Source organism: Nannospalax galili, unplaced genomic scaffold (assembly GCF_000622305.1).
Source record: "Nannospalax galili isolate Female #2095 unplaced genomic scaffold, S.galili_v1.0 scaffold356, whole genome shotgun sequence".
Classification (NCBI taxonomy): Eukaryota; Metazoa; Chordata; class Mammalia; order Rodentia; family Spalacidae; genus Nannospalax; species Nannospalax galili.
Window position 1 is genome coordinate 1,821,588 of NW_008338126.1, and position 19,536 is coordinate 1,841,123.

General features: G+C 40.7%; 1 protein-coding gene across 3 annotated transcripts in view; it reads left to right on the top strand.

Annotated features, from left to right (window-relative positions):
* Window positions 1–6: 6 nt before the first annotated feature.
* Window positions 7–19,536, top strand: part of Usp24 (ubiquitin specific peptidase 24) — a 142,231-nt gene continuing 122,701 nt past the window's right edge. For all 3 annotated transcript variants that reach the window (XM_008832980.3, XM_029563467.1, XM_029563466.1), the window contains exon 1: window positions 7–454. In XM_008832980.3, coding sequence (XP_008831202.1) covers window positions 137–454 — 318 coding nt within the window. In that variant the 5' untranslated portion in view covers window positions 7–136. The remainder of the gene's footprint in view (window positions 455–19,536) is intronic.

Sequence of the window (19,536 nt, forward strand, 5' to 3'; positions counted from 1 at the left end):
CGCGGAGCGCGCGGGGCAGGAGCGCAGGGGACCGCCCAGACGCGGGGCCGGCGCCGAGGTAGCGCCGCGCGGTCAGCCAGGCCCGGGAACCCCAGCTTCCCCGCCCGCCGGCCGGCGCAACCCGGAGGCCCGAGCCATGGAATCGGAGGAGGAGCAGCACATGACCACGCTGCTGTGCATGGGCTTCTCGGACCCGGCCACTATTCGCAAGGCCCTGCGCCTGGCCAAGAACGACATCAACGAGGCCGTGGCGCTGCTCACCAACGAGCGGCCCGGCCTAGACTACGGCGGCTACGAGCCCATGGACAGCGGCGGCGGCCCCAGTCCCGGGCCGGGCGGCGGCCCGCGGGGCGACGGCGGCGGGGACAGCGGCGGGCCCTCCCGCGGCGGGAGCACCGGAGGCGGCGGGGGCTTCGACCCGCCGCCCGCCTACCACGAGGTGGTGGACGCTGAGGTGAGCGAGTCTGCCCCTGACCCCGCGGGAGCGACCCCTGCGCTGGAGTTGGGTGGGCAGGAGACACAGCCTACCCGGCTCGCTGAGGGGTCGGCTGGGCGGAGGCTGTGATGGAATTGCGGGCACCGTGAGAATCGAGTCCCGGCGCCAGCCAGGCACTGGGGTCACCGGACTGGGGTCAAGTGGGGAGAAGGGTCTTAGGGGAGGAGTCTGTCCACATGGGAGTTAGGGATGCAGAGGTGGACAGTGGCGGCTTCTCCTAGGTTTCTTGCTGAGTCCATGCGGTGGGCAGGGGTACTGGGGGATGGGAAGGAGGGTCTCGAGCTAGCATCCACGATGGTGGGGTAGGCTGACATATTCCCCTGGCCTAGGAGATGGGGAGGACATGAATATCAGGTGTCAGAAATGGAGTCCTCGTGGACTAGGATACTCGTGGCACTTTCTGTGACGGGTTGGGGCAGACACCAGGTTCAAAGTCAAATAGTGTGATAGACCGGCCTGAGTAGAGGCCTTTGCTGGGGGTTAGGAATGGGGTTTGGCGGTTTAAGTCAGCCGGTAGAAAGAGGACATTGAGCAGGGTTCAAAATGAGGAGGACCTGGGCAGGACCAGGAATGATCAGAATTAATACACGGTGAAGGAGCAGGCTCAGCAGTAATGAGTCCAGGATTGGAGGATGGGCTTCACTAAGGTCAGGTACTATGGCAAGTTAGTGGAATTGGACTGAGAAAAGAACAAGTGAGAGGCCTGAGCAGGGATGGAAGCAAAGGAAGGGACTGGGAGGTGATGAGCACAGACACTGGAAGTTGAAACTGGGTGCTAGTTGGGCAAGGGGTGTACTGGTCATGGACAGGGTAGGAAATGAGGAGAAATTAGATCGGGGCAAGGGATTCTATATGGCCTCAGGAAAGCTGATATACACGGCGGGTAGAGTAGAGCAGGGGAGATAGATGAGACTGTGGAGGGGTCTAGAGAAGGGACTCTAGGCTGGTGTCTTTAGCTAGATTGGTCACATCTTAAGCACAGAAAATAGACCACTCTAGTTTACAATGTGAGCAAGGAACATGGGAGAAGAAAACGGGCTTATTGAAAAAAAAGGAAAAACCAACCAGAAGCCACAGTGGTTATGATTAATTGCTTTGCAGAAAAATGGCAGACTATGGCAGGAATTTTTGTACCTTTCATTGGATAGTGCATTTTAGGGTCCAAGAGAGCAGTCTTGCCTATCCTGACCACAGAACTGCAGAGATCTCAAAGTAGTAAATAAGCTTGTGTTTTTAAGCTAGAGAAATGAATTTGGGAAATTCCAAGCTAAGCCTTCTGAGTTTTCCTGAGCAATGTTGTTGTGCTGTATGTGTTTGCAGCAGGTGCTGAGGCTGAAGTGCCTTTTTCACAATAATCGCTTTGGTTTCCAGGCGTTCATGCTCCTGCTCCACGGTCCACTGTTAGCCAGTAACTCAGCTGTGTCATTGATTAGTATATGAACAGAAAGACTCTTATTCCAACTTGGGATATTTTTTAAATGACTGCACTTAAGTCCGTCTAAGGAGTGAGCTCCTCAGTTCCTCTCTCTCCACTCCTTGTTCATGCCAGTTTTGACCTATTTTGAAATCAAGAAGAAAGCCATCACTTTTTCTGAACATGTTTGTTCCTTGTATCCTTATTGTATGAGAATTGTATTTTCTGGTCCCACCTTTAATTTCCTATGATTGAAAATCAAAATAACTTTTAATATTGGGGCATGTTAGCATTAGTTTATTTCATGTACATTTAAGTTGTAAGAATTTGGAGTGGCTTCTTGTCAGGCAAATGGCAGGCTGAGGAGTTTGTTTTCAGTTAAAATCTAGAGACTCTTGTCATTTATTTTGAAGAAAGTTCAGTCCTTATTTCCTGTGACATGTAACTTTGGCCTATAGAAGGCTACACCATTTACTTTTGGGAGTTTAAGAGGGCTGGTAATTGGGGCTGCTTTACCCATGTAGCATACTGCAGAGAACAGGCCCACTCTTTCCTGACAACCAGAAGTGTGATGAGAATGTTTAATTCAGAGTTTAAAAAAAAATCTTGATGCATGCTACCCATGCAGCTTGTGCATCTTTGCCATAGGTAGTGGAAAATTGGCCTTCTGATCCTGGGAAATAGGGATCGGGCTCTGTCTTAGGTACTTAATACATTTTGTTAATCCTCAGTGAAGTAGTTACTACACCACCATTTAGGCATATGATTAGTTAGTAGCAGAACCTAAGTTTGAACTCAGATCTCTGGCATCAAAAGCCAGTGTGCTTTCACTCTGCTCACTCTGTTTAGGACTGAATTCATTGGAGAGTAGTACGGATAACAAGGAAAAGTAAAGAGGAAAAGAAGCACATTTGGGGGCTACGCCGTGAGTCTTAGAATGATGTAGTAAGCACAGAGTTAGGGCCTCAGGACCACATAAATGGGTGGAATAAAAGCTGAAAGCAGAATCACACTTTTTTTTAAAAAAAAAAGCAGAAGACTTAAGAAAATAATAATAGTTCAGTTCTCCTGTTTTACAGATGCAGCCTTTTAGGCCCCAAAGGGGAAGTTGTCTTAGAGGCAGCTCATAGAACCAGCTGCTTCCCTTTCAAAGGAAAAAGAAACAGGGTACAGTAACAGGTCAAACGGAAAGAACTAGAATGAAAAACAGGGTGACAGTCGCCAGCTATGTATAATTTACCCATGTTTCTAAAACCTACCCTTTTAAAAATTGTTTGAATTAAAACAGATTATTTGTATTTTTATATGTGTTGTGTGTATATTTTGCTTGCATGTATGTATGTGCACCTCATGCATGTGGTACCCACAGAAGCCAGAAGAGGCTGTCTGATTCCCTGGACCTGGAGTCACAGTTAGATGCTGCCATATGGGTACTGGGAACCAAGCCCTGGTCCTCAGCAAGAGCAGTAGTGATCTTAACTGCTGAGCCATTTCTGAGTACCTTATTTTAAAATACATATGTTTGTATTTTCTTCATGGGAAATTTCATTTTCAAGGCTGTCTTAAAAATGTTTGAGATTATACAGAATAAAATCTGATGGTTAAAAATTTTAAAATGAGGCCAGGGATGCAGCTCAGTGATAAAATGTATGTTTAGCACACATGAGAACCTGGGTTTGATCCTTAGCACTGATAAAAACAAACAAACAAACAAAAAAACAAAACAAAAAATAAGGATTGGATTTATTAAATGTATAGAGCATTTGGGGATAGCAATGCTGCTGTCATTCAGTAAACATTAGTGCTTGCCCTGTCCCAGGAGCAGGGAGTAGAGGGACCAACAGACCCATGGAGTTTACGTTCTAGTAATCTTAGTTTCAGTCTCTCATTTTACAAGAAGTGACTTTCCAGTGTCATGCAGCTAAAGTCAATTTAGTGATTTGGGACCCTTCTGTAATTAGGACTTTGTCAAAAAAAATTAGAAATTGAAAAGTGAGTTTTATTTCAGTAAAAGCAAGGATTTTAGAGAGACCCAAATATCCCATAAAACACATGGAATCTGCATAAGAAGCCTTTTTCAAATCCTCTAATTTCAAAAAGGTATTGCTTTGCAAAAAAGCTGTTCTAGTTCTTATTAGTATTGGTGGATGTGAATGGAGATGATTGGTTTTGCTTTGGGTCTGGAAGGGATTTTTGAGAAGCCCTCTAGTTTTGATTTTTGAACGGCATTACTTCAGAACCTTTCTGTGGTAAATAGGGAGTTTGTTCTATTATTATAGAGTGTAACATCTCACAACTCCTCTAAATAAGCCCCTGATCTTTAACTCCCCCACTTGAGAAGCCTTCACTGTTTTCTATAGCTAAAGTAAACCTCCTGCCCCTCTGGCCACTGCTGAGGCCTAGTCCCTGGTTCTGCTCCCCACAGAGCATTGGAGTTGGTCCTTGTGAACTTGCCCAGGAATTCAGTAGAAATTTGACAGGTATCCTTGGGCGTCTTAGAAAACTGAGCAATTACAAAATATACCTTTTCCTTTTGAACTGTTTTGTCTTTAGAAAGTGCTAAAATGAATTCTTTGCAAGGAGCTTTGTATTAAGGAAACACTTTTTCTTGGCTGTCCAGTTCTGTTCATTAATACTCTCAGAAATGTCCTTTAGTATTCTGATGAGACAAATAGCTGTGAACTTCTTACTTTGTTTTTGTTGAATGTCGACATTGCTTTGGAAATACTGTCTCAGAAGTATCTCAAGATTTCTTTGTTCTTTTTTAATTTTGTTTCTGAAGAGCTCCAGAGTTGGTCCTGCTATATACATGAAAATCAAAATCACATTGATTGTAGTTCTTTGAACTTTCTCATTTCTTCCTATTGTAACTGTAGTTATAAGTAAGGGTTAAATTAAAATGGTTTTCTTTTTTTCCTAAAGCATTACAACAGTCCTAGTATATTTAGTATAAGTAAATATAAAATGAGTAAACTTTCATAAACTATGAATGATTTGAATATATGATCTATAATTTACTATGGTTTGGGAAATTTTTAAAAAATCATTTAAAGAGTTTGAGTAAAAAATAAATCCCAAGTCAGTTGAAAGTAGATGAAATAAAAAGAATCTGAAAGGTGAATCAGCATAACCTACTTGTTGAAGTAAAAACTTCTGTTATGTATATCTTCTTTGGGAATTAGGTGTGTTGAGTTTATGTACGGATTGGATTTTCACTTTTCCATTACCTGATCATTTACTTTTAAGAATTTTTTTATTTATTTAATAGTCACATGATTAGAAGAAGCATTTCATTACAGCATTAACATGTTCAATAACAATTTCCAAAGCAAAGATGCATCTCTTTCAAAATTGGCTGTAAATTTCTAGGTTTACAGATGAATTATTACAGTTATACAATATTGAACTCAGTATAAACCCTATAAGACATAAAATTAAATGAGGTTTTAACTATATTTAGAGATTAGAAATGCATGTGCAAATATCTTAATGTCAATTGCATTAAAAATGAATTTTTCTTTATGAAACTGTGTATTTTAATAATGAAATGGAGATCTTTTTTATTTTATTTTTATTTTTTGTCTTTTTGAAGCAGCGTCTCCCTGTAGCCCCAGCTGTCCTGGAACTCACTATGTAGACCAGGCTGGCCTTGAACTCACAGAGATCCACCTGCCTCTGCCTCCCAAGTGCTGGGACTACAGGCGTATGCCACCATGCTCAGCTTCCATTTCATTTTAAAATATACTGTTTCATACAAAAAAATTCATTTTTAATGCTACTAACACTTAAATATTTGCACATGCGTCTCTAATCTCTGTGTATCTGATTATTACTAGTCATAGTTGGTTACTTTCTGAGCTCCTTGACACCTGAGCATGGATATAAAGTCATCAGATAGATTTCAGTGGTAATGTTTTTCACCTCTACTAATTAACATAAAGCAAGTTTTTATGCTTCTTCCTCAAATATAGCTCATTTTTTTAATTTGTTGATTTGTGTGTGTGTGTGTGTGTGTGTGTGTGTTGTATTTCATACAGAACATCCCAAACAATCTTATTCATCTGTATACCCACATCCCAAATGGCACCCTCCCATAGCTTCTGCCCCCCTCTCCCGACTGGAGCCCATATACTCTGTTATCCCTGTTACTGTCCACTGTTTTGTCAGTGCCCCCAGCTGTTCCCCAGTGCTTGTCCATCCGCTGAATCTAATCAGCCTCTCTAGAGTTCCTTGTTTTAGGAGGATCAGTCCTTCCTCACCTAGCAACAAGCAGTTGCCAATATTCCTTTAGATAAAATTGGGGTCTGCTGTTCATTTTCCCAGTTCTATGATGGGTTACTGTCTGGGAGTCTCTTGGGCCATCCTGGCCAACAACTCAGAGGAGGGTATCTCCTGTCTGGCATTATTGTTATGTAACCTTTAGCTATACACATGGACTCTTAAAGAATTATATTGATCCCTTTGATCTTTGGTTATACTTTCCTTTTGGGTGTTTAAGACCATACAGTTGGCCCAGATATATCAATTTATTTTTACTCTTAGGTCGTTTGAGGATCTGTTCCTCAGGGGTCACATGGGCTTGGGAGGAGTCCCTGGCTCATGTCTTTTACCAGTTCCGTCTATGTGAAGATAAGTCAAAGGTCCTGCTCGATCATGGCTGGCTTCACTTGGAAGTGTGGAGGAAATGTTTCCTCTGTGTTGACCCTCCTCTTCGTAGACTGGACACTGGTTCAAGTCCATTTGGTGGGGTCTCCATGGCTTCTTTGATCAAGAGGACAGGTGGCTCACCACAGTTACAAGACATTTGAGAGATGCTCATAGTCCCCTGGAACTTAATCGATCTAGGAGGGCAAGGAGCAAAAACTGTCCTTTATGTCCCTTTGACCAAATTCGTATAGGCCTTAAAGTATGGCTGTTAAACATCCAAGAAGATTAGTTCCACCAGTCTGGTACTGTTAATTACCATGTGCTATGTAGATAAAGCTTGGGCAAAGACCAAATGTTCTCTGATAAACCTTGCCTAGACATAATATTATATTCCTTGAGCTAGTTGTATGTATAATTTGTCAGGTTGTTGGATTAATATGGTTCCCTCTGTTTTTTTTAAAAACTAGCTAGGCATTATTTATCTCTTGCATTGTCTAATCCTTCCACCATGGTTTCCCCATTTAAAGTGCCCCATTTTTCCCATTTCTCCCTTAACAATACCCTTCTCCTATGGTCCCACCTCTCGAGCGCCTTTCCCTTTATCCCCAAGGTTCCTTGTATAACATTACCTCTCCCATCCCCTTAAAATAACCACATTTTTATCCATACCTCCCTTATTAAGGCCTGTTTCCTACTGTTCGTCTCTTTCAGATTCTTTCTTTTCCTTTACTTCCCTGGTTCCTTTTCATTATCCTGGTTCCTATAGTTATGTCTGGATACATAATCAGTTATAAGGATTTGGTGCTAGGATCCACATATGAAGGAAAACATACGTCGTTTGTTTTTCTGAGTCTGTTACTTCACTTAGTATAACAGTTTCTAGTTACTGCTGAGTAAAATTCCATTGTATAAATGAACCACATTTTCATTATCCGCTCATCAGTTGAGGTGCACTTAGGTTGCTTCCATTTCTTAGCTGTTGTGAAAAGAACGGCAACAAACATGGATGTTAAAATGTTTCTGCAATAGGATGAGTTCTTTGGGTATATGCCAAGGAGTGGTATAATTGGGTCAAATGGTAGGTTCATTTGTAGGTTTATTTTTTAATATTTTATTATTTTTATTTTATGTGTATGAGTGTATTGCCTGCATGTTTATGAGTACACCCATGTTGTACAATGCTGCAGAGGTCAGAAGAGGGTGTCAGATTCCCCTGGAACTGGAGTTAAGGACGGTTTGTAGCCACCATGTGGGTGCTAGGAATCAAACCCGGTCCTCTGCAAGCTCAGTCAGCGCTCTTAACCACTGAGCTATCTCTCCAGCCCGTCATATGTAGTTCTCCACACTGTTTTCCATAGGGGTTGAACAAGTTTGCAATCCCACCAGCAGTGAATGAATGTTCCCCTTTCCCCATATCCTCTACAACATTTGGTATCATTTGTTCTTTTGATCTTAGCCAGTCTGAGGGGGTAAGATGAAATCTTAAAGTGGTTTTAATTTGCATTTTCCTAATTACTAATGATGTTGAACACCTTTTAAGATGCTTCTTAGCCATCTTTATTTATTCTTTTGAGAACTCTCTGTTCAGCTCCTTAGCCCATCTTTTAATTGGGTTACTTCCTTTCTTGATTCTTTGTTTTTTGATACAGTCTGCATGTTAAACCTCTGTCAGATGTGTTGCTGGTGAGGATTTTCTCCCATTCTGTGGGTTTTCTCTTCACTTCCTTGGTTGCTACTTTTGATATACAGAAGCCTTTTAGTTTAGTGAGTTCCCATTTGATGATTCTTGACCTTGTTTCCTGAGCAATTGATGTCTGGTTTAGAAAATCCTTTCCTACACCTATATCTTGTAGGTTGTTGCCAATGTTTTCTTCTAACAGTTTCAGGGTTTCAGGCTTCACATTGAAGTCTTTGATCCATTTGGAATTGACTTTTGTGCAAAGTGAAAGATAGGGGTTTAGTTTCATTCTTCTATGGATGGAGATCAAGTTTTGTCAGCACCATTTGCTGAACATGCTGTCTTTCCTCCAGTGAATGTTCTTGGCCCCTTTGTCAAATATCAGGTGGCTGAAATTGCATGTACTCATGTTTGGGTCTTCAATTTTGTTTCATTGATTTGGAGACAGGGCTTCTCTAGTCCCAGCTGGTCTGGAACGCTCTACGTAGACCAGGCTAGCCTTGATCTCACAGAGATCTGCCTGTCTCTGCCTCCCGAGTGATAGGGTTAAAGGCATGCACCAAGATGCCTGGCACAAGTGCCATTTTTCTATAAAGTGCTCATACCTGTACATTCTCCCAGTACTACATTTTGTGTATACACCAAGGTGACACTTCAATGAAAGTGTATTTCTATCCGTGTATCTTGTCTGTGTCTGTAGTTCTCCTAGTTCATGTTTAATTGGATAGAGAAATGACTTGATGAATGAATGGATGAAAGAGAATCTGAGGCCCTGGAGAGATGGCTTAGCAGTTAAGAGCACTGGCTGCTCTTGTAGAGGACCTGGGTTCGGTTCCCAGCACCCACATGGTGGCTAACAACCATCTGTAACAAACATCTGTAACTCCAGTTCCAAGGGATCCTACACCCTTTTCTGACCTCCACAGGCATTGCACAACATAGGTGCACTTACATCAGGCAATATACTCATACATATAAAAAATAATAAAATAGGCCAGGCATGGTTGTGCACACCTTTAATCCCAGCACTCAGGACGAAGAAGCAGGCGGATCTCTGTGAGTTCAAGGTCAGCCTGGCCTACATAGTAAGTTCCAGGACAGCTGGGGCTACAGGGAGACCCTGTCTCAAAAAGACCAAAAAAGAAATAGTAATAATTTCCCTTCATTGAGCTTTTCATTTGCAAGCCTGTGGTGTCAATTATGGCCACTGAAACCCTATAGTGTAACTATATTTAAACTCTCTCACTCTCCCTCTCAATCTGAAATTAAAAGACAATTGATATTTGAAAGAATGTTAAACCTGGGCTTTAGGAGACTGTACATTTCTGTTTGAGGTTCTATAGCTTAATAGCTATATTATTGGGCAAGCCAATTTACCTTACTGAGCCTCGGTTTTCTCCTCCATAAAATGAGCATCTTGGATCAGTCAGTAAAGTGCTTGCCATGCAAGCATGAGGATCTGAGTTTGGATCCTCAGAATTCTGTAAAAAGCCAGTGTGGCAGCATGCCTGTAATCCTAGCTCTGGAGAAGCAGAGATAGCAGATCTGTGGCGTTCACTGGCCAGCTAGCTAGCCTAGCCAAATAAGTGAGTTCAGGTTCAGCAAGAGACTCTGTCTCATAAAATAAGTAGAGAGTAATTGATTAAGGAAGGTACCTGATATCATCCTCTGGCTTCTATACTTACCTGAACATGTGAATCACACACATATATAATACACATACACATACACACATACCTTAAACAATTTATGGTTAATACTTTTTTCCTATTCTTTGAGATAGGGTCTCGTATAGCTATGGTTGGCCTCAGACTTACTATGTCGCTCAGGATGGTGTTGAACTCCTGATCCTCCTGCCTTTACCTCCCAAGTTCAGGTGTGTGCCACCATGCCAGACTTCAGTTTTTTTTCATTCATTAACCCATTTGAGAAGTTAAGAACTGGGATCAATCATGTTTACACATATAAATATATACACAATTTTAAAAATAAGAATGCTAAAATACTGTTATTTTGGGATGATAAGGCTGCAGTTTTCTAAATTAAAGTTTCCTTTGATGAGTTTTTTATAGCATGTAAGCTTTATTAAATGTAAGATAAGTATTAATATAAAGAAAAACCAAACTGTCGTCAGCCTATCAAAGTACAAGTAGTTAAAAAGTCTAAAGCAACGGGCTGGAGAGATGGCTCAGTGGTTAAGAACACTGACTGTTCTTGCAGAAGACCCGGGTTCGAATCCCAGCACCCACATGGCAGCTAATAACTGTCCTAACTCCAGTTCCAGGGGATCCAACAGCCTCTTCTGTCTTCTGTGGGGATTGCATGACACAGGTGCACTTACCTAACATGCAGGCAATACAAGTATACACATAAAATAATAAATATTTTTTTAAAAGTCTAAAGCATCTAAAAGTTCTTAGAAACAAACTTTAAAATTACTTGAGACATTTGTTTCTGAGGAAAATTAAATATAAAAAGACTTACTTGGCCTTTGTCTAACTGAAATACAGAAGGAAGTGTACACTGGTGGGATCTGTTTTATAAAATCTAGACCATAGTTGGTTACTGAGTGATTATTTGGTTTATAGTGATTCCTAACTGTAAGAAAACGGCAATTCCACAGAACTTGCCCAGGGTAAGCAACAGTTCTAGTTCTTCCTGTCCTCTGCTCTTCTGTGTCCCCCTCCTTCCCCTTGCTCACATCAGGACTTTGATATGACAGTGTGTGTTCTGATTAACCTTTAGATTATTTATCTGCCAGCTTTTGAAAGGCCTGTAACTATATTTTGAAAACAGCTATCTTGAGAGGTTTTTGTTTTTGAGATGGGGTCTCCCTGTAGCCCCAGCAGGCCTGTAACTCACGATGTAGACTAGGTGGCCTTGGTCTCACAGAGATTCTCCTGCCTCTCTCTGTCTTTTGAGTGTTGGGATTAACAGCATGTGCACCCATGCTGAGAAGAGGTTTTGTTTTTGTTTGGGTGAAAAGACAAAATACAGAGGCATAGACATTTGGCTGGCACAGTTCCCGTGTCCTTAGTGGCATTAGAACTAACATTGAATTGTTAGGTCATTAGTATGATCCCAACAGTCTGTGTACCGTTTCCAGAGTTTCCACTCACTTGATTCTTTTCTGTCTGTTATATGCATGAATTGCATGTTTTTAAGAGAGTGGAACTGTACATCTGTAATTTTTATTATATGGAAAGTGAAGAGTTCTCTGATATAAAAACCCTAGATATATATTATATAATGGTTTAGATTAAATTCTAGTGATAACAACAGACATTATTCTGAAATGTCAGAATAACAAAATTGTTAATAGCCCATTAACAAAATTAGCCATGCAAACTAGCTAGTTTTTGTTGAAAATTTACTGTGTATTAGGCAGAGGAAAGTGTGAAGAATACAGTGGTGAACAAAACTTCTTGTTGCTTTTCTCATTGCTGTGACAGATACTGACAAAGTAACTTAAGGGAGGGAAGATTTATTTCGTCTCAGTTGGAAGGGACACAGCTATCAGGCAGGGAAGGTGTGGCAACCTGCCTCTTAGCATCCCTGGACACGTGCCTGAGCGCATCCACACTCAGCATGGATACCAAGTACTTGAAAATAAGCTGTAAAGTCAGGAAAAAATATATAACCAGATTAAATAACTGTTTCAGATGTGTCCTTCAGTTCCTTAAAACTGCTGTTTTGTTCTCTATGTATTAAACATAGTAGTAATCACAAATACCATACTGGAGATTGTATACTTTTGTAGGTTGTGCCTGAGTGTATCCACACTCAGCATGGATACCAAGTACTTGAAAATAAGCTGTAAAGTCAGGAAAAAATATATAACCAGATTAAATAACTGTTTCAGATGTGTCCTTCAGTTCCTTAAAACTGCTGTTTTGTTCTCTATGTATTAAACATAGTAGTAATCACAAATACCATACTGGAGATTGTATACTTTTGTAGGTTTGAAATTGATTTTGAAAGATATCTCGGAAGAGTATTAGCATACTGAAAACACTTGGTTATGTATTTTAATAAGTGCAGAAATAAAACTGAATATTAATGAACTCTTAGAGGCTACTTTAAAAAGTCAGCGTGTGAGAATGACAGATCCCATTATGACTCCTTGTCTGTGCAAATGCCTTTTCTCCTACCTGGCTTTCTCTCCCTTCTTTTTTTTTTTCTACTCTTATATTGAACTGTAAGAGTTACTCTATAGCTCTGCCTCTGTGGCATCAACTTGATCCTGTACTTGATCCTTTCTCTACAGAGTAGATTTAACACAAGCTTGCGGTTGGCCATAGGTTAGGAACATGTTCCTTATTTCTATAGGCCCCCTAAGACTTCGAAGGCTAACATACCCATGTGTTGTTATCGCTTTACTAGTAGTTTTCTGTGGCAGTTCCATGGAGTATAGCCTTCCATAGCACGGCCTCTTACTCATTTTTCCCTGCCCCTTTTTAGAGGTCCCTTCATGAATATGAGTAGAAACCTTTCATGTTATAGTGTTTATCCCATTATATTGAAACTATAATTTTTCACCCATTCTGAACTGTGAGTCTTTTGAGGACTGAGTTGGTCTTCTGTATTTTTCATAAAGTCCAGGATAACACTTAACATTGAAGGTACTAAGTTAAAAGAAAGAATTTGTTCTGGAAAATATTTGTTGGTATTACTATATTGAAATTTTTTTTTCATTCCTCTATATCAAATAGTCCCCTAAAGTTAATGTTGACTACGATTTTGTATAATAGCTTGAAGGTCATTTGAATTTTTGGTAGGCATTAAACAGATTCCTGTCACGGTGTTTATTTTCTGTTACAGTTTGTGGGAAGGAATTTTTTGAACTATTGCCAGTGTCTTTATAATGAAACACTTTTGGGCATAACACATTAAATTTGGTCTTAGGTGTTCTGTACCACTTCCTTTGCTTCATGTTTTCTTTTGCTCATAGAACAGTATCACACACAGGAAAGAACACAATAGAAACTTTTAAAAATAATCTCTTAGCTTTTAGGAGTGTTTGCCAGTCTGTTTTTGAATAGCTTTATTGCATGGCTTAGTTGGACTCTTACTTCAGTAAGACTGTTTGCAGAGATTGTCATTTCTTTTGAAGAAGGATAAAACATTCTACCATATAATTAAAATAGGAGGGCTAAGAATGTAGCTCAGTTGGTAGAGTGCTTGCCTAGTATGAATGAAGCCCTGGGTTTATTCCCAGCACCACATAAACTTGGCATGGTTGTACATGCCAGTATTCCCAGCACTTGTGTTTGGCAGTCTAGAGGTCTTTTTGGCTATTGCAACTCCAAGGATATTCCTGGCACCGTAGTGTTAGTCATCCTTCAGTGCACAGGACTGAGCTCTCACCAACTAACTATCCATCCTAAAATGTCATTAAAGCCAGTGTGAAGAAGTCTCCAACTAAAGTCACATAACCAATGGTGAGACTTGGCCCATGATTGTTTGCTTGCTTGTTTTTAAAAACTATTATTCTCTGACAGTTTCATACTTGTACATATAATATATTTTTGTCATTTTCACACATGCCCCTATTACCCTCACTATCTCTCCCATTTCTGCTGAGTCCCTTCTTTCAACAAGTCCCCTTCTTTTTTTCATGGCTTTCATTTTCTTTTTTCTTTTTTCTTTTTTTTGTGACCCACTGAGTTAAATTGGGGTTGTTGCTTGCATGAACATAGGTGTGTGGGGGTGTTATTTACTGGAGCATACCACTATAAAAAGTGACTCTCCCTTTTCCAGCAACCATTAACTGCCAACAGCTCCTCAGGGAGGGCTGGGGCCTCAGGAGTTTCTCCCCTATCCATGCTGAAATGTTGATGGGCCCTGTCTTGTACAGTTATGCAGGTTAGCACAGCTCCTGTGAGTTCATGAGTACAACAGCATGTCCAGAAGACAGCATTTCCCAACACTCCTCCCCATCCTCTGCCTCTACCTTCTTCCCATGCCTCTTTCACAGTGTTCCCTGAGTCTTAAATGGGTTGAAGTAGATACCCATTTGTAGTTGAATATTCAAAAGTCACTTATTCTCAGCACTGACCAGTTCTGAGTCTGCGGTAACTGTCAGCCACTGTAAAGAGAAGCTTTACTTTACTGTTTCTTTACTTTACCTGTTTCTTCACTTTCAGTTCTATGTTCTTTCCATACAGAAAATGTAGTGCCTTTCTTTCTTTTTCCTTTTCATCCTCTGTTTCTTTTCTTAAACCTAATGAATCAGTTTATGGCTATAAGTATTGAGGCAAATTAGGAATACATTGCTTGAGAGAACATTGAGTATCTTCCTAAGAATAATAGTATAAAAGTGCTTTTAATGAAGTTTCGTTCCTAAATAAAATATCTGTGCAGAATAACTTTTAAGGTATATAACTGTAGTATCACTTTATTTTTGTTTATTTGAGTTAGAGTTTTCAGGCATTTTCATGTACATTATCTTACTTGGTGCCCACAAACCATTTGTAGTTAGAAACAAAGCAAATGAATATCATACTCCTCTCCCAAGGCAGTAAATGAAAGTTTACAGGATGGCACTTAATTGTGCTCAGATAGGTATTGGTCAAAAATTGCTTTGAGATTGCACGACATGGTGCACTTACCTACATGCAGGCATATACTCATAGACATAAAGATAATAAAATATTTTTTAAAATTGCTTTGAGATAGATTTCAGTTGAACTTTTATGTGCAAAAAGGGAACAGGCAGTCTCAAAGGGACCTAAGCACTTGGGTGCTAGACCTATTGAGGCAGAAATTCCAGGATATTGGAGATGTTGTACAAGGGATCTAGGTTTCAAATGCTAAGTCTAGACACTGGAAACAGAATGGAGAACTAGACATACCTCTTCCCATTGTGTAACAGTTGTGTAACATAGTCTGATTGGGGGAACCAAACCTCTAAATAGGTGAACTTTAGAACAACTCATTATTTGTTTTTATGGAAATAGGAAAAAATGTGCTTTAAATATGCCTTTATCTCCGAAATGCCTGAATATACAAAGTCCTCTGTGCCCAAGATCCCTTTCCCTTTTCTTTCATATCCGCAGGTATTTATCAGGTGCTTAACATTCACACATTCATTCACCACATATTTACAGAGCATCTACTCTGTTTCAGGGACTGGTATAGATAACAGAAAACATACTCCTTGATACAGCTTTCACATCATAGTTTAGGGAAACAAGATTGGTAAAATGTGGACTGTCAGATGATTATAAGTATTATGGGAAAAAGTCAGGCAAGAAAGGGGAGAGCTTGCTAGACTGGGTAGACAGGTGTGGCAGTGGCAGGCTACTTTTAAAATAGATTATTCAGGAGTTCAAGAGATGACTCAGCAGTTAAGAGCACTGGCTGCTCTTACAGATGGCCCAGGTTCAATTCCCAGTACCTACATGGTGGATAACAACTGTCTGTAACTCCAGTTCTAGGGGTCTGATACTGTCTTCTGAGCTTTGTGAGCATTTCATGACATGGGTGCATTTATACACATTGTATAAAACAAAAATAATAAAATATTTTAAAATAGATTGGCCATGTTTGAACAAAGATCTGAAGAATGTGAGGGCACTGCTTGGTGATATGAGAGAAGTGTGCTCTGCAGGGCCACATAGTAAATATTTAAGATTTACTGGGCCATAAAGTCTCTATGTTGCTAATCAGCTCTGCTGTTGTCATATGAAAGTATAGATGATACGTAAGCAAATGAATAAGTGTGTGTTCCAGTAAACTTTTATCTAAAAATAATAAGCAGTGTGCCATGGTTTTTCAACTTCTCTTTCAGTGGAAGGAACACCTAATGCAAAAAAAATGTAAGAACAGGGCTGGCTTGTTTGAGAAACAGCAGGGAAGCCAGTATAGTTGTAGTTTAATAACAGAGAGGAGAGCGGTCAACTCCCCAACTGTACTGACAGCTTTGGGATAGAATACAGAAGACATTGAAGATTTCATGTGGGGAAATAACCTAATCTGACGGGAAGTAAAGATTAGGAGAGTTTAGGGGAGGCATGTTAAAATGGCTGTTGGCTGTTCTAATCAAATTGTCAAAAGGGAGTTGGAGATACATCTAGAGTCAAAAGAATTCTATACTGGTGCTAAAATATGAGTATTCAGCTTAAAGGGAGTATTTAGAACCGTTAGACCATGTATTATTATTATTATTATTTTATTTATTTATTTATTTTGGTCTTTTTGAGACAGCTGTAGCCCCACCTGGCCTGGAACTATGTAGACCAGGCTGGCCTTGAACTCACAGAGATCTGCCTGCCTCTGCCTCCTGAGTGCTGGGATTAAAGGTGTGCATGTTTATTTTTACTTTATGTATATGAGTGTTTTGCATGCATATATGCAAATGAACCTGTGTTGTACAGTGTCCCCAGAGGGCAGAAGAGGGCATCAGATCCCCTGGAACTGGAGTTACAGATGGTTGTTAGCCACCATGTGGGTTTGGGGATTTGAACCTGGGTCCTCTGCAAGAGCAGCCGTGCTCTTAACCACTGAGCCATCTCTCCAACCTTAGACCATATATTCTTTTATTTAAAATTTTTTTTAATTTATTTTATTTTTGTGTATATGAGTGTATTACCTGCATGTGTGTAAGTGCACTGTGTCATGCAGTGCCCACGGAGGTCTGAAGAGGACATCAGATTCCCTGAGTTAGAGTTACAGATGGTTGTTAGCCACTATGTGGGTGCTGGGAATTGAACCCAGGTCCTCTGTAAGAGCAGTCATTGCTTTTAGCCACTGAACCAGCTCTCCAGCCCTAGACCATGCATTTTTAAAAATATTTTTTATTTATTTATTTATTATTTTTACTCTGTATGTATGTATTGCCTGCATGTAGGTAAGTGCAATGCCCGCAGAGGGCAAAAGAGGCTGTTGGATCCCCTAGAACTGGAATTACGGACAGTTGTTAGCTGCCATGTGGGTGCTGGGATTCGAACCCGGGTCTTCTGCAAGAACAGTCAGTGTTCTTAACTGCTGAGCCATCTCTCCAGCCCTAGACCATGCATTTTTAACAGTAAAATTAGTCCAAGGAGGCCAAAAACTATTTTGAGGGAGGATATAAACAAACAGAAACACAAAACCTAGATTTTTTTCAATGAGTTTCAGAACTCAGCCCTACCTGATTGCTGTCTTATTCCTTAGTGTTTAATTTCATGGGGAAAGGGATAATTAAATTTCTAACATGGTGCTTTAGAGGAGTGATAATGGAAATAGATAGAAAACTGCTTTGGATTGGACTCAGAGGTTGTAAGTGTGTATGAAACAGAGAAGAGGTCTTGAAGACTAGCTTCTGCTCTGTGTCTGGGCACTGGGTGATAGGAACTAGGCAGAGGTTCTGTCCTGGAAACTAGGTAGGTGATAGAAGGCTTTCAAGGAGGAGCCAGGGAGCAGAGTTAAATGTTGTTGGTGGGTCAGGCCTGATAAGGACTGAGGACTAGCCACTTATTTAGTATGTAATTGGGGTGAAGAAGCTGTATATTAAGATCTGGCTTATACATCATCTCACTTAGTAGGCTATCTTTGACTGTGATTACAGAGAGGAGTCCTGTTTTTTAAAATTGTGGTAAGAAAGACACATATCAAAATCTAACATCCTAACCTTTTAAATGTGCATTTCACTAGTGTTAAGTATGGTCACATGGATGTGAAGCAGATCTCCAGAACTTTTTCATCTTACAAAAATCTGAAATTCTATATTCACTTAACAACTGTCTTCACCAAACACCATACCCTGGCAACACCATTCCACTTTGTTTCTGTATGTTTGATGATTTCAAAGACCACAGACAAGTAGAATCATACAGTACTAATCCTTTATGATTTAGCCTCAGGGTTTGTTTGTATTGTAGTCCATGATAGAATCTCCTTTTAAAAGCTGAATATAGCACTCTTAGAGTAACATGTTCCTTACAAAAAATTATCATTTCTTACCTAGTTGTTTTCTTCTCTGAATGGATATTTCCAAGCTTCAAAGGCAGAACATGTTTGTCTAATTCACAGCTTCTGGAAAATACAGAATGCAAATTCTGTGTGAAAACAGAAGATAGAAGACCCTAGTTGTCTTGGAAGAATATTGAAAAGTTAGAAGCAGTGATACTGAAGTGGCTTTGCAGAAGTCGGAATGTCTCAGGCTGAGAAAGGGCTTTCTAAGTGAGCATGTAGGTATTCTGGGTATGAGAAAGAGCGTACCACTGTACAGTTTCATGACAGGGCCTTGTTCTGCAGAGCCTGAGCAGTTAAACATGGCTGGAGCAGAAGGGTTTGGAGAGTGCTTGTGTAGGTGTGGTAGGGTGGGGAAAAGCCCTGCACCCAATGCAAGAAGCTTTTCTTCTCTAGGGACCTGCCTGCAGCCAGAGGAAGTAAAGGAACAAATGAGTTGATGAGCTCAGCTTGCTGGTTCTTAAGGAAGATTACTCAGGTGGCATTTTGTGTAGGGAGCGGGGCATAGGTCGAAGGGTAGCTCTTAAAAGAGTGTTGTAGCAGTCTAAGCAGCATGTCAAGGACCTCAACTAAAGCAGCATTCAGAGACTGTTCAGGAGAGATTTCTGAGATGGAATCATTGTGGTATGGTGACCAGTTGGTTGGGAAGATAGCACAAAACTTGCAGACACAGGAATGGAGGGAGGGAGAGAAGGAGGGAGGATGGAGGGAGGGAGGAACGGAAGATGGAAGGAAACAGATTCCAGGCAGAACTTTGAGTTCTTGACAGATGTCGGAAATTCATAGTGCATTTAGGACACCAAAATTAGGCTGAGAGAGAAAAGCACTTACCTGCAACTTGAGCAGAAGCTGGGCTGTGCTCCTGTAGGCTCTCCTCAGCTTGCTACATGGAGTTTCTTTCATCTGCTATTACTCCTGCAAACGAGGCACTATTTCCTGTTTCTCACTGAGGAAAACTAAGGTACATAGAGAGGTTCAGAACCTTATTTAAGGCCACAGAACTAGCAAGTGGAGGTGACAGAATCTATGTTTAGATCTGTTGTATAGAAATACCAGTAAAAGAAATAACACTAAAATTAAGAACGAACACCAATTGCCAGGCGTGGTAGTGCATGCCTTTAGTCCCAGGAGAGGCAGGCGAATCTCTGTGAGTTCGAGACTAGCCTGGTCTACATAGTGAGTTCCAGGCCAGCTGAAACTACAAGGAGACCCTGTCTCAAGAATGAATGCCAATTGCCTGTGCTAGATGAATGACTTGATGGAGAATGGATAGAAAAAGAATCTGAGGGCCTGGAGAGATGGCCTCTTCTGTCCTCTGTGGACACTGTACAACACAGGTGCATTTAC